The 15,215-nt window shown below is 33.5% G+C and overlaps 1 protein-coding gene across 2 annotated transcripts in view; it reads right to left on the bottom strand.

Moving 5' to 3' along the window:
• The window catches only part of EPHA3 (EPH receptor A3), a 408,015-nt gene that overhangs the window by 33,413 nt on the left and 359,387 nt on the right, over positions 1 to 15,215 (bottom strand). For both annotated transcript variants that reach the window (XM_069578939.1, XM_069578950.1), the window contains exons 12-13: positions 10,903 to 10,964; positions 8,830 to 9,039 (exon numbers count right to left, since the gene is read on the bottom strand). In XM_069578939.1, coding sequence (XP_069435040.1) covers positions 8,830 to 9,039; positions 10,903 to 10,964 — 272 coding nt within the window. The remainder of the gene's footprint in view (positions 1 to 8,829; positions 9,040 to 10,902; positions 10,965 to 15,215) is intronic.

Genomic DNA, 15,215 nt, shown 5'->3' with positions numbered 1-15,215 from the left:
CAGTTCCTGCCATGCCGATGTCTCATCTATGACAGTTAGTAACTGGGCCTGCAGGGGGACTTATGGTCACTTGTTCCATTTGGATTCTTAAGTTTAGTAGGAATTAGGAGTTGTCATTTCTAGGCTTAGCTTTGACCATATTATCTAATTTTTGTTAAGTGTCTTAGCCTCTCCTTGCAGATATCTCATCATTCCTAGACCAAAGTTCATGGAAAACATAAAACTTGACTCTATAAAGTTCTGTCTCTAGGAGCTATGCTAACTTATAGACTTTTGCTTTTCAACTTTCAAATTTCCATCTAAGGATGGTGACATTTTTAAAATGAATTAATTTGGACTCTTAAAGATGATCTTAACTTTGGACTAAATTGCACACCTATTGGCTGTAATATCTGAATTTGCTTTCATTGAACGTTTACAGAAAAGTAAAAGAAGAATAAAGTGATACAGGTAAAGATACTAAGGATGATCTGGGCAGAGGCATTATATAATTGCTGAACTCTAATATAGAATTAAAGTAGTCCAAAACCTTGTTCATTTTGTCCAGAAACAGCAGTTAGAATAGGATTCAAGCAGTAAACCTGTTCTTTGAAGATCTGCAATTTGGTTCTCTCAGTTTAATGAATTTAGACAGTTTAAATGAGACATTTGGCTAAAAGCCCTGAATTTTTCAGATGCTTAACTGAAGTCAGCTCATTCACTGTGGGCTAGGGGGCTTCAAGTCTTGATTTCTAAAGAAAAGGAATGTAATTGCTGAAATCTTTGGACATTGAAGCCTAGAATCTTATGTCAGCCCCAATTTTTCTCTAATTATATACACAAATCTCTCCTTACTGGTTTAGGAAATGCTTGGCTGCTCCATATTTCATATGCTTGCCTGTGAGCTCTCTCAGGTCATACCTAGAGTGACAAAGGACTTTGCAGAGTTTATCTTAGTAAACCCCGAGTAATTGAGTGTTTAACCTGGAGGCGAATATTGGCTTCTCAGGTTAGAATTGGAACTACAGAGATCAATCACTTGACTTAAGAATTTAGGATCTATCTATTGTCAGGAAGTAAACTTCATTCACTGCAGACAACAGGAGACAACAAGGTGAAGGGCAATCCAAGAAGACTCTCAGGGGAAGCATCTGTTTGAATTCCCAGTAGTTCAAATCTAAAAGCCATTGAGAGAATTGTTCCAGCAGATGTTGATTGCCACCAGAGATCAGAGACAGATGATCTCTCAGGTAGGAAAAATCAAGACTATGAACTTTTGAAATTTGTCAATATTATGTGAGATGCTTAAGAATTTCTTAAAAGTATTCACCTTGCATTCTATTAACAAGTAACTCTATGACTATCCAGGAAATAAAGTATAAACAAATAACTTTTCTGTTACTTTCAGACTCACATAATACAATATAAAATTAGGTTATCTGATGTATATATTCAACATAGCAATAAAAAATTGGGGGATAAGACAATATACATCCTAATATGGATACAGGTCTTTTCAATGTTCAAAGAGATTTTAAATGTTAAACTTTGTGTTTTATATCTACTGAATTCCTACTTTTTTTATTAAAGGTTATAGAAACTCATTTGAAAGTGATTTTTAACACTTGGAACACAATTTTCAAAAAAAGCCATATTAATAGGAAAACAAGTCAGAAAGACTTATTCAGTATACTAGGAATACTGCATATTTACAATAAAAATAAGGAAACAGAAGTATTAAATTCATTCTATTAGAAATCAATGAAAAAAGTACATAACTTTAGCAAGCTTGCTTCCTTGGTTTTATTAATACTGATAACTAAAAAATTAAAGATAGTTTGAGAATCTCATTATCTGCTGAGACAATTCTGACAAGACATTAAGACAATGGTTCCCTTGTACATCTATGTTTGGTATAGATTGCTTAAAATATGTGGGCAGTTCCAGAGCAATGGCTAGCAAATGAAAGGGAAAAAACAACGAGAGTGGACTTGAACCATGGCATATACAACTATGATTGAAAAAGAGTCATAGGACAGGAATGAGTCTAATTATTAGCCATTCCACGCATCAAGTGATAGGACTGGCTTGGGACAAACACGACTTCTATTCCTCCCTATGCCAAAGTAGTTGGGGCTGGTCACTGCCTTCAGCATCTATGGGAAAAGCCTCAGGCAATGTGCCATCACAAATCTGAAAATAGGGGATATTCACAAATCAACTGGAAAAGTTTTAGAAACTGATTTTTACTAAGCTTCCAGAGCTCACTGACACTACAGACTGGCTCAATCATTATTCACTTGATTTTTAGTCTGAGTTATATCATTAATCTGATTGCTTAATTTGTCTTGCAAAGTGAGCTTGTTGGAATTAGAGAAATTATTAAAGTTATTTCATTGAACTGAAAAGTAGTTAGGTCAAAATGAATCTCGCCTAGTAACCTCAATATTAGATCATTTTCTCCTTTACTCTCATCAATTTTCTGTCCTGTCATTTTATCAGAGAAACTCTCTGTCTAAAGCAGCAGCTCCTCCGTACTGTCCACATTCCTCAAGCAAGATGCCTTGCTAAATCTTTACCTGTTTTTTTATTAAGTGAAATTCCACACTACAATGTAAGCTCATGAAGTCAGGGCTTTGCTTTCAACTTTGGATCCTCAGGTCTTCGAACAGTTCCTAGTATGTTATATAGGCACTCAAATAATTGTTGAATGAATGAATGATGCATTATAGAGAAAACAGTTCCTGCTAGAGACTATGTGTAATGTGTTTACATAGAACCTCCTCACTCCTGTGTGCCACTCCAAAATCATAGTTGTGATTTTTCTTCACATAAATCTGGATGGATTATTTTCACATATGGAAATGGTTGCACTACCCATCTGTCTGAAAGGAGTGGCTAGAAAGTGTCAGTTCATTAAACTTTGATGTAACATTAACTGAGGTTATAAAACCTTCCAGAGTTTTCTGATTTTTGAGTATATAGCATTTACTTTGTGAAGCTACATAAAACATAAGCTATGTACTGATCTTAAGAGAGTAAAAAATATCTACATTATAAGCATTGAGCTTATGCTTATATTGTATTACTATATGAAGGACACTGATTAGATATTCAGTTATTTTTCCATTCATATATAAATTACACATGACTTATATTACCTATCAACATAATTATCTTTTTATTGCACAAAAGTTTTTAGTCCTTGAGAATTCTACAGAACTAAAGCTCATGTTTTCTAATATTTATATTTGTAATATTGAATATTATATTCAAATAGGGTTATCCTGAACCAGAGTATTCAACCACTTAGCTTTTAATCATTCATTTTAGCCACTTTTTTCTGTTTTGTTTTGCAAATAAAATTACATAAGACAAAGTGGTAGTAGAATATTTCTGGCATTAACTTGGCAGAGTCACAGAAAAAATACAGAATAAATTATTACGTAAAATAAGATTCCTTAACACGCAATGCCTGAGATAAGTTTTCATTTGGTTTCATCTTCTAAAAATTAAATAGGTGTTAATTTGCCATGGGCAATGTGACACAAGACAAAACTTTTGATTCAATATAATAATCCACTTGGTAATTATTCAGTATCCATGTCTACAACATAAATAAAAAGAAAAAAACTAATTAATGAAGGATATAACCAAGAGCACATCATTTGGTTTTCTCACATTTCCCAAGTCAGTTTATATGGTAATTATACCACGAAAATGAATTTGGGGACTTAAGAACTGGATTAACTTTACATGTCACAGTTTATAAATTAGATAAAAGTCTATATTTTCCCTAACTTAATCCTGCTTAAAACAGCAAATTGAACGCTATTATCTTGGAATTTTGTATCCCATCAATTCAATATAAAAATATAATACATGTGTGCATTTAAAGTGCACACATATATGATATATGTGTAATATTTAAAGTGAAATTTCACATGAAAAAGATTAAAAATTATTCATTCAAAAACAGTCTCACCAATAACACCCCACTTCTGATATTATAAAAAGAGCAATTATTAGTTCAGTGCAAAAGGTAGGAAAATGCATAATTATACTCTGAAAGTTACATGATGTGTAACTAAAGAGAGGCAATTCATTTTTTCATTTGTTTTTCTCAGTAACAAAAACTTTGATGTTTTAAATTTGTAGAGCTAAATACTCTAATCATATTCATTCCAAGTAAAATCCAGTTCTTTTAAGATGGTTTGCGACCTTAGGTATGCAACCATAGATAAGCTTCAAGACCTTTCTTCAAAACATGCTGTAGCATTTAATACTATAGCATAAGTTAGATGTTATATCATTTAACAACCACTCAAATATTTACTTACTTTTTAAGGTGCTACTTTCCTCATAAAGAATCTATAACAGTGGTTCTCAAAGTGTTATCCAAGAATTTCTGGGTATCCTCAAGAGCATTTCAGGGGGTCTGCAAACTGAACTATTTTCATTGTAATATTAAAACTTTATGTCTTTCTTATTCTCATATCTCATGAATGTAGAGTCAAATTTTTTAAAGGTTACAGGATGCACAATAATATTGTAAAATAAAAGTGTCTGTGTTTGGAATTTCCGCATAAGTCAGCAGTGAGAAATAAAGAGAAATAACTAGAAGTGTGTATTTAAAAAAATGTCCAATTTCCTACCCAGTATTCTTATGGAAAAGATAAACACACATAAAAGTGTATATTATTATCTCAGCTGACCCTTTCCTTTAAGCATAACTATTGAGGATACAAGGAAGGAAAACTCAGGATATACTTCAGGCAGTATCAAAAGCAGCAATATCAAATGTCTGATACATTTTTTTAAGTTGTGAAACTAAGGGTTTTCTCAACTTCTCAGATATTCCCTTGTGTGTGTGTGTGTGTGTGTGTGCTCAGTTTTGTCCGACTCTTTGCAACCACATGGACTGTAGCCTTCCAGGCTCCTCTGTCCATGGGATCAGGCAAGAATACTGGAGTGGGGTGCCATTTCCTTCTCTAGGGGTTCTTCCTGACCCAGGGATCGAACCTGCATCTCCTGCACTGACGGGCATATTCCTTACCGGTGAGCCACTGCGGAAGCCTCAGTTTAAGAATCTTTAAATACAGAATTAGTGGATATAGTTTCTATTTCTCTTTACAAAGACTTTTTGAAAATGAGACCAGCACATACCCTACATCCATTCAGTGTCATTGAATCTAATGTCTCAAAGATTTCTTAGTGCAATTACAATCTCTACCTAAAGGCAATAATTTTCAGAGAAGCAGTCGAAAGGTTTACTGCACTGAGGCACTGAATGCTAATTCCTGAAATGTGTTAAGTGTGACTAAAGTAACGTGACTGGTAAAAAAGATTAACAAGAATGTGTTTATCCAAAAAGAATGCCTTGGCACACTATTTTAAACGGTGAACTTGTTTTTCTGAAATAACCATAATCATAGCATGCTAAATCTAATAAATATGGCAGATGTCTAAGCTGAATAACACTGTTTTCGGTTAGAAAAAAAAAATAGACTTTACAAGAGAGTACTATTTTCCTTATTTATTAACTATTAGCTTACTGAAACCACAGATTTTATCTTAGTCAAGTCTGCTTCCCAAAATACTATATGCTTAAAGAATTTTGAGTGATAGTACAATTTACACTGTAGTTATAAAGATAATTTCAAAGGAGAAAATCCTCAAATATTTTGGGCAATAGCAGTCTTCCTGCAGTAAGTACACACTCCTAAAAAGACAGCTTAGTATGACAACACTCATTTACTTGCTTCAGTGTATTTGTTGAAAAAACAATATAGCAGTCCTATTACTTTATAATCATACTTCATATTTTACATAAATTATAAAATTATTTTACTGAACAATGCTTACAATGGGAAATTAAATCAAAGATGTCCAAATGATTCCAGAAATGCAGATGCAAATTACAGCTTCTCAGAGGGAAGTCGGAACCACCACAGATATTTTGAGGAGTTTCAAGAAAACACAAGAATGAACACTGAAGAACTCTACGTAACCATTTATTGGTAGTGAATTGAGCCCATTCGGATGATGTGATTTTGAAGAATCTTCTGGGCATGAAGCATGAATGCAAAGATCCTGCTGCATTTTTATTTCACAAATACTAGGGAGGAACCTTGACACAGCAACACTGTCCTTTTACTAAGTTTGAAGAAGTGACCTTGAGGACCCCTTGGTTCTGAAAAAGTAACAATCAGTAGAAATAAAGCTCTGAAAGTTGACCAGATGTAGTCTGCAGAGAGCAGATGATTTAGATTTCAATGAATCTTTCAAGTTTCTACGAGAGAAATTATTTCCTGGAGTATCCTGGTGCAAGACTTCAGAACCAACCACCCCAAAATATTTCACTTTGGGATGTGAATGTTTTTGAGCCAAAGGCAATCAAGGCCTTTCCAGTTCAAGAGAACCTTCTGCCTCTCACCTGAGTGAGTGAGTGAAAGTCACTCAGTTGTGTCCGATTCTGTGACCCCATGGACTATGCAGTCCATAGAATTCTCCAGGCCAGAATACTGGAGTGGGTTACCCTTCCCTTCTCCAGTGGATCTTCCCAACCCAGGGATCGAACCCAGGTCTCCCACATTGTGGGTGGATTTTTTATCAGATGAGCCCCCAGGGAAGCCCCTTAGCTACCTAAAAGAATTTATATCAGGGGGAGAGTCCTTTCTTTGAAGGAGATCTGTTAGCAGAGATAAATTTTATCTGCATGGCCCATATGTATGGCAGAGCAAACATCTAGTTGCCCAGCATCTACTCTTCTTAACCTTGTGAATTACTGTTCTTCCCTTTGAAGTTCCAGGCTGCCCTTAGCTCAAGGAGGCATATACCTCATTGTACCTTTCTGTCTTTGCCCCTCTCATATATGGGGGATTCCCATGCATATGAAATTAAATTTGTTATTCTCCGGTTAATCTGTCTCATGTTGATTTGATTATTAGACCAGCTAAAAGAAGCTTTGAAGGGTAAGAAAAATTCTTTCTCCCTAACACTGGAAATCAAGACTAGTATTGAGAATAAGAATGCTGTTATTTAAAAATGGGATATGGAATACAGTTTAGAACCTAAATGAATTACCAGAAAATAGAACATCTGACAAAGGCTTTTATTCACAAATAGCTTTTATTAGAACTGGAAAAATGTTCTGGATAAGGAGATTTTTATAATTGGGATGATGCCAGCGAGAATGATACTTTTCATGGAGTATGTTAAAAGCTCATATAGTATCAGAAGATTATGAGGGGTATCTGTAGAAGGTACAGTTATTGTTGTTGTTTAGTCGCTAAGTCAGATCTGACTCTTTTGCCACCCCATAGTCTTTAGCCCACCAGGGCTAAATCTCTGTCTGTGAGATTTCCCAGACAAGAACACTAGAGTGGGTTGCCATTTCCTTCTCCAGGGGGCCTTCCTGGCCCAGGGATCGAACCCACATCTCTTGCACTGGCAGGTGGATTCTTTACCACTAAGATGTCAGGGAAGCCCAGAATGCAGAGTAGCAGCGAGTAAAATAAAAACCATTTTCCTCTGGGTAGCAAATATATTATTGTTTCCTGCATATGTTGTCCCCTGTAATAATTTAGTCACAAAAATGCTTTGCTGCAGCATGTTGGCTAATTAATTTTTCTAGTCAAAGAAGGAGCACTAAAAGACACTATTAAGATACTTACACCCCCAAAATGTGTAATTTTTTCACATTGTCAGAGCTGTATAGAAGTCACTGTTCTAGACTCAAATCAACTAGCTGCAAGATATAAAATTTTCTTACATTTCTCTTGCTCTTAATCTAATGAAGTAAGAACAGCAACATTTTTATGCAGAATACAGTTTCTAAAAACACAGATTCATGAACAAAGGTAATCTACTACAGAGCATAACTGAACATGGGAAATACAAACAAGGGTGAAAGCTATTAGGAGAATTCTAACTTCTAAATCAACACATCTAGGGACATATCTGGGGCTCTCAGCTTCTTTCTGTGGTTCTATCACTGTAGTTTTACTTGTAGATGAAATTCAGTCTTGCATATTGAAAACTCTTTCTTAGAGTGACATATAGTTGCCATATGACATCCTTAGATATTAATAGCTATTGAGATTCATGACGCCTGAAAAGAGTGAAAATTTTTTGTTTGTTTGTTTAATCAGGGATAAACTTCTAGAATTAAGAAGAAAACAGCAGAAGTTGACTGTCTTTTTTAAAAAAACCTCTCATTCTCATGGTTAATGAAGATTTTGGTACAATAATTGCCTAATTGCTTTTCATGTAGCTTGTTGTCACTTTTTATTTTCATATATAAAGACAACCACGATGAAAAGATGAGTAAATAAGATTTAGATGCATGAGAATCTTGCTGCCTTTTTGCGGAAAATCATTAAACCAACATATGAAATTTCAGAATTAATGTCATTACTCACTTAATAGACAGTGACCATCTATTTTCCCAGAATAAGTAACAATATTTTATTTTTAAAGGATAAATCTCATGTGAGGGAAGATACAGTTGACAAAGGGATTCCCCTGTGGCTCAGGGGTAAAGAATTTGCTGGCAATGCAGGAGACGCTGCAGATATGGGTTCCATCCCTGGGTCGGGAAGATCCCCTGGAGCAGGGCATGGCAACCCACTTCAGGATTCTTCCCTGGAGGGTCCCAGGGACAGAGGAGCCTGGCTGGCTACAGTCCATGGGTTTGCAAAGAGTCTAACACTACTGAAATGACTGAGCAGGCATGCAGGCACACATAGTTGACAAAGCATTTTGGGATGTGACTTCTATTTATTTGTTAGTCAACATAACGCAAGTTGTTAAATATAAAAGAATAAAAAAAGAAAACAAGTTACTCACTCTTGTTGTGTAAGCAGCTTCTGGGTCATCTTCTAGAACCCGTGAAAGTCCAAAATCAGAAACCTTACACACCAAATTACTGTTGATCAAGATGTTGCGGGCAGCAAGGTCTCGGTGAACATAGCCCATGTCTGAGAGATACTTCATGCCAGATGCTATGCCTCGAAGCATCCCTACTAGCTGGATAACCGTAAACTGGGCATCATGTTTCTGAGAAATAGTTCAAATGTACAGTTAAGACTTGTTGCTATTTCCTAAGACATATTTTGATTACATTTTCATTTACTGAATTATAGAGCCTATACATCCTGGTTTTAAGTACACAAGCCTAACAAGATATACAAGAGTAAAGCAAAACAGTATAGTAGCTACAACACTTTGTAGCAAGAAGTTGCCTAATATTCTTTAATTTCAGGTTCAAACCCAGAACTTTGCTGGTCTTTTGAGGAGACAAACTCCTCAGAAACTTTAAGGCCAAGAATAATGAAATAAAATGGATCGTCTGGCTGTTTCTCATGTTTATTGGCTTGATTGAATGTTTATTCTTTCTGTTTTCATGTGTTTTGTTAATTACTTCAAATAAGGCGGCTTCCCTGGTGGCTCAGAGGTTAAAGCGTGTGCCTGCAATGCAGGAGACCTGGGTTTGATCCCTGGGTCGGGAAGATCCCCTGGAGAAGGAAATGGCAACCCACTCTAGTATTCTTGCCTGGAGAATCCCATGGACGGAGAAGCCTGGAGAGCTACAGTCCATGGGGTCGCAAAGAGTCGGACACGACTGAGCGACTTCACTTCACCTCACTTTCATGTGTTTTTTTAACTACTTCAAATAAGGTAATTTTAAATCTTTCATCATAAAAAATAGTTGAAAATTAGTCAAAAATATTTATTGAGTATATGTTTTTCTACCCAACCTCGAGTTTTAGGTCATAAAATTGAAAGCAATAGGAGATAAATTCAGAGTACTAGATTTAGAAAAGTTTCTAATCTGTCTGGATTAAAATAGAAATATACAGTTTATACACTAGATAGATGATAGCTAGATAGATGCATGCATATATACATAGATATATAAAAATTTAATGTCTAGTAATATTTGAGCAAACAATGATTTAAAAGGAATATTTATTATACTTTAAAAGAATACTTATTAAATATTTTAATTACCTGAGTTGTAAAATGCTTGTTTTTGAAATATGTCTGTGAAAATAATTGCTACTAAAATCTTTATTTGCCTCACAACTATTAAAATAAAGAATATAATTTCTCATTCATACAAAAATTAGAATTTTCTCCATGATTATGAATTATAGTTCATGCTTTATCTACCTACCTACCTATCTATCTATCTATCCTTATCTACATAGTGCTGAAAGAACCCTGAGAATAGGGTCTATGTCTTGATTTTTTTTTTTTTCATCCTTGTAGTGACTGATGATTGACAGTGTCTTGTATTCCACATAACTTCTGAATTTCTTTGAATATAATATGTGTTGAAATTATTAAAACAATTTTTATAAATATAAACAGCTGAAATTTATATGTACATATGTTATACATGTATATATGTATGTATATAAGTTAAGGAATGATATCTCTGGATTGAGAATCCTTAGGCATTATATCACATGCTTAGCTTCTGAGAGGACAGTACTATGTAAGAGAGAGAAGGTCTCTTGTCTTAGAGTCGATGGAGGTTGCTCTAAATAAAGAAACGAGCGTTTCTGTCTTATACCAATTTTATTTACGTCTCACGTTAGAACCTTTAAATTTTCGTTTTAACTAATGTGAATCTTGTCTGAATAAAAAAAAACACTGAAGAAAATTACACAAACTTATTTTAAAAATATAAACCATCAACATTTGGATGCTACCAGATAAAGATGTAATTTTACAATCTTCCTTTTACTATTTAGTCCCAACAAAGTCAGTTTTCTTACAACTTTGATTATCTAACAAGCATCATAATAGAGGTTGTCACTATCATTTTCAGCAATTTATTCCATATTTATATATGTTTGTACATAGATAAAGATAAGGTGGAGTTATGTAAATGTATATAAAATATCTACTTACACGTAAGAAACTGTCCAAGGAACCATTCTCCATGTATTCTGTGACGATCATAACAGGTTTACCTAGGTTTAGATAAATAATAAATGCCTAATCATCAGTAGAGTTCAACAAATATCATGCAGTGAACACACATAATACATTTTGATATACCTGATTAATTAAAAAACATAAATTTTTCTCTGTCCTCCAAAATTTGCAAAGTTGCAATTAAAAAGAAAACTAGTTTTCAGTAGAGAATGAAACAAAAATTGGAGAAAGATTTATTTCCAGAAAAAGGGCCTATAACCTATATGATATGTAAATTAGCTTATTTGACATGGTTTTCCTCAAATCAAATGATGACACTTTCTTTACCCTAATTGCATATTATTTTAGCTGATACACAAAATCAAGTATTTCTGTCTCTAAGCCCAAGTAGAACCAAAAATTCCACAATTATTTACACTTTATACAGATATGTACAGAGCTATATACTAGGTGTTTTCTCTCGGGCTGGTTATTCAGAAGCAAGTAAATCAAAGTCCCTACATTCATGGATCTTACATGTAAATTGGCAAAACAATTAAGGCTAATAATTATAATCATTTTAATCCATATTCAATTAACACATTAACAGTTATAAAATCCACACTACCTTTAAAAGAAAAATAAAATTAAAATTGCTGTTGATAATACCTTATAATAACCATTTTAGAAATATGGTTCTTAAACACCATTAAACATTTTAACAAGCATTTAAATAACTTTATACATACTTCATTTGTATAAGTGCTAGTTTCACTATTTTATATATACTGACACTAATTATCATCATTCTCACTTTTTACATGAAAAAAACCCTGAAATATATAGAAGGTAATTAATTTAATGTCTCACAGCTAATAAGTTATAAAACCAGAAGTTGCAACTTGAATATATTAATTATGCTGTTACTGTTGGAAATGTACACTGAGGAAAACACTGAATATATGAAAAAGCACTAGACAAATGCACAGAAGTGCTAAGTATGCTGATACTTAGATCTACAAATAGAATAAATCTTCAACTATAGGTAGTAATTGAGGCAATTGTTGCGTGTCAGTTCTACGGATCATTCTGAATTAAAAGAATAACTGAAGACTATAGCACTTAAAAGAAATTATTACAGTAAAACGTAACTCCAGTTTCAAAACCTACCCATATTACCACAGCATAATTCACTTCCTTTATTGTTGCTTTCTTTATATACTGCTTTAAATATAAATCTGGCATGTTACAAAAAAAACCCAAACACCTCACTTGTTTTCCAAGTCCAGAAGACCTGAGTTAAGTTTTGACTAAGCATGAGAGACCTTGAACACAGAATAGATTTTAAACAAACATTCATGTACACATAATTGTAGAGCATGCATAATTTTTTTCATGTGTTTCTTCTTCATCATGGTTTGTTTGCCATATTGATGCCAGAAAATAGCTATCTTTCCTTGCTTTTCCTTTCATTAGTGAAACTCTTAATTCATACTGGTTGTGAAGTATGGCTCAGTATCAGGAAAATTATACTTACTACATTTAGTATGTGAATATGTCCCAAGCTGTATGTCTTATTTATTTAGAGGTGAGGAAATTATTTAAATTCTGTAAAATTTATTAGATTTTCATACATATACAAATCAACTGACACAGTGATTTGTTGTCAATTAAGACTGATTTGGTCATGTATTTTGGGTAACATATCAGACATATTATACATCTCTTGGTGTACCATTGATATAAAGTTTTTTAAGCTAAATATTAATAAGATTTCCACACTTTCAACAACAAGAAACAACCTCATAATGCCTGAAAAGTTATTTTAGTCAAAACCATGAGCCTCGTCTTGCTTCTTCAAAATTTTAACTAAACTTTGATTTAACAATATTTAGAAAGAAAGAGAAAATTCAACAGTTTCTTGGAAACTTCTCTCTCTCCTGAACTGGTAAATCAAATATCTAAGGACTGATTCCAGAGAACTAACCTGAAGTGGAATAAATGAACACTCAAATGAATGAAACCCTGCACATGCATGTTCCCCTACTTCACAGTAAGTTTCTATGCTTCTTCCTTAACAAACTCTTAGATGAATAACATGCTCGTGAAACTCAATGCAGCTCTTGAACATAGTCACAGATACATTGCTTCTTACAGTAAACTCTCAATTACAGTGGCCAGTTACTATATTTGTGTATTCTCCAGACCTCTGCTTATCACTCTTTTCCTTCTGGCTGCCAGCCCTATGACCATTTCATTTCTTGTTGGCATGTCTGGTAAAATGTTTGGCAAGGGAAATAAAAGTAGCTGAAAAATCAAACCAGTCAATTAAGCCAAAGCCCCATGACCATTCAGAAATCAGATCAGGCTGCATTTAGGTCTGTAATTTAGGTATTTGTAAACACATCAGTTAAGTTGGGCAAGTCTGAAAATGTGCTTTGCATTAAGTTCAAAGATTCAGCAAACCCAAATGTACAGACAAAAAGTAAACAGAATCACAAATATTCTACCTTGGAAAGCAGTATCCTCACTTACTTTTCTGTGATTTTGATTATGATAAACAGAGTAAAAGGAAAAGAAATGCGATAATGGTAAGAACTAGTTCTAACATGTGTTAAAAGTAGTTTAATATTATTTATAAAATACCAGCTCATCTGCACATTATTCAATGTATTTCTATCAAAGTTTCCACATTCTTTCATGTGTATTTTGGTTTAGAAATGACATTACCAGCTTCTTCAAAAGCCACTGTCATTAACTTCCCTCAGAGATCCTTAATAACATCTGAATACACATAAAAAAATCAATAAAATTATTGTTGTTTGGCTGAAATGAAACTCCATTAAGAATCAGCAAAATGAAACGTGCAGTGGAATTTTGCTTTTGTTCTTCAATTGACGTGAGTATAGATAAAATCATGATCTTTCATAATTAAAGGGTTAAGAGAAGCACAACAATGAGTTCATTTCCCCAGTGGCTCAGAGATATTACTAATAATTTTGTTTGCTGACAAAAGAAATGTAATTCAAAATGTCTAAGAATTTCAAGTTCAGCACTATCTATTTCACCACCTTCTTAATCAAATATTCTACAAAAAGGCAGCAGGATAATGTGATAAATATATAGCCAGACATAGACTTTTTATTGTAGTTATCAACTAAATGTGGTTTTAGACTAAAATAGTTTCAATCAAACATAAAGAGCATGTATAAATGATTTACATATTACAAATTACTGAAATTTAACTCATTTCCATAGGAAATGTGATTAATTACTATTAAAAGTAATTGTGTCTTACAAACTCTGTCTTGCTTTCAAGACTTATACACACTCCATCACATACATGTGATTCATAATATCAAAGTCTGTGACCTTAGCAGTCAGTATTCAGTATTCATGTAATTAGAATCAGAGTGGAAGCAAAAGAGCATAAACAGGAGAAAGAAAATTGAAGAAAATTGACAAACTATGCCTCAGCACTCTTAGAAAGGATGATTTGAACCACCTTTGATTAGAAAGAAAATGTTTTGGTTATAGATTTCCATATACTATAACTAACCAACTGATAGAAATATTGTAATGAACTGAATTAGAATACTTTTCTACAGGTTTACCATTAAATCATATAAACACACATGACAATCTTTTCCAAATTCCATTTTAATCAAGATATTATTTATGTTAAGAATGATCCCTATTACACCCAACAGTCTGAGTTAACCATTGCAGGGACCAACTCTATTTTGTCTATAGTCCTAAATAAGAGTTCCAGATAGAACTGATCATACCAGATCTATTATTTCAGCTAAGGATAGTCTCTCTCTTCAAAATCAGGCTAATGAGTACTTTCTCCAACTCTTCCTTAACCAGTTCTACTCTTCACACCTCAAAAACTTTACATTCAGCTGATTAAAAATTTTAATGTATTTATGCTTAATGTGAAATGAAATTTAGTACTTTTAAGAACAAGACCAATATTTCTACTCTTCCTTATTCCATTCAGAGCTGATTTGTCTAAGTAGAATAATGATTAATGAAAATAATAACTGGAATATTCTCAGTTTCATTTTATAAATTCAGCTTAGTTTTTTCCCCCTTTTTCAAACTTTCTACATTTTACTTATTTTCTTGTCTAATTTCAAAAATTAAGACATTAGATCAAATGATAAACTGAAACGGTGATAGAGGTCTTGTTTCTACTTTGAAAGAAATGTTTTCTTGGTTTCATGGTGTTTGTAGGCCTGTTTTCTTTGTTTTGGAGGGGTTTATATACATTTATCAGGCATGAATATTTCTGTGCATAATAT

The sequence above is a fragment of the Ovis canadensis genome, chromosome 1 (genome assembly GCF_042477335.2).
Source record: "Ovis canadensis isolate MfBH-ARS-UI-01 breed Bighorn chromosome 1, ARS-UI_OviCan_v2, whole genome shotgun sequence".
Lineage (NCBI taxonomy): Eukaryota > Metazoa > Chordata > Mammalia > Artiodactyla > Bovidae > Ovis > Ovis canadensis.
The sequence above is the reverse complement of the archived record's forward strand: the minus strand, read 5'-3'. Positions and strand labels throughout refer to the sequence as shown.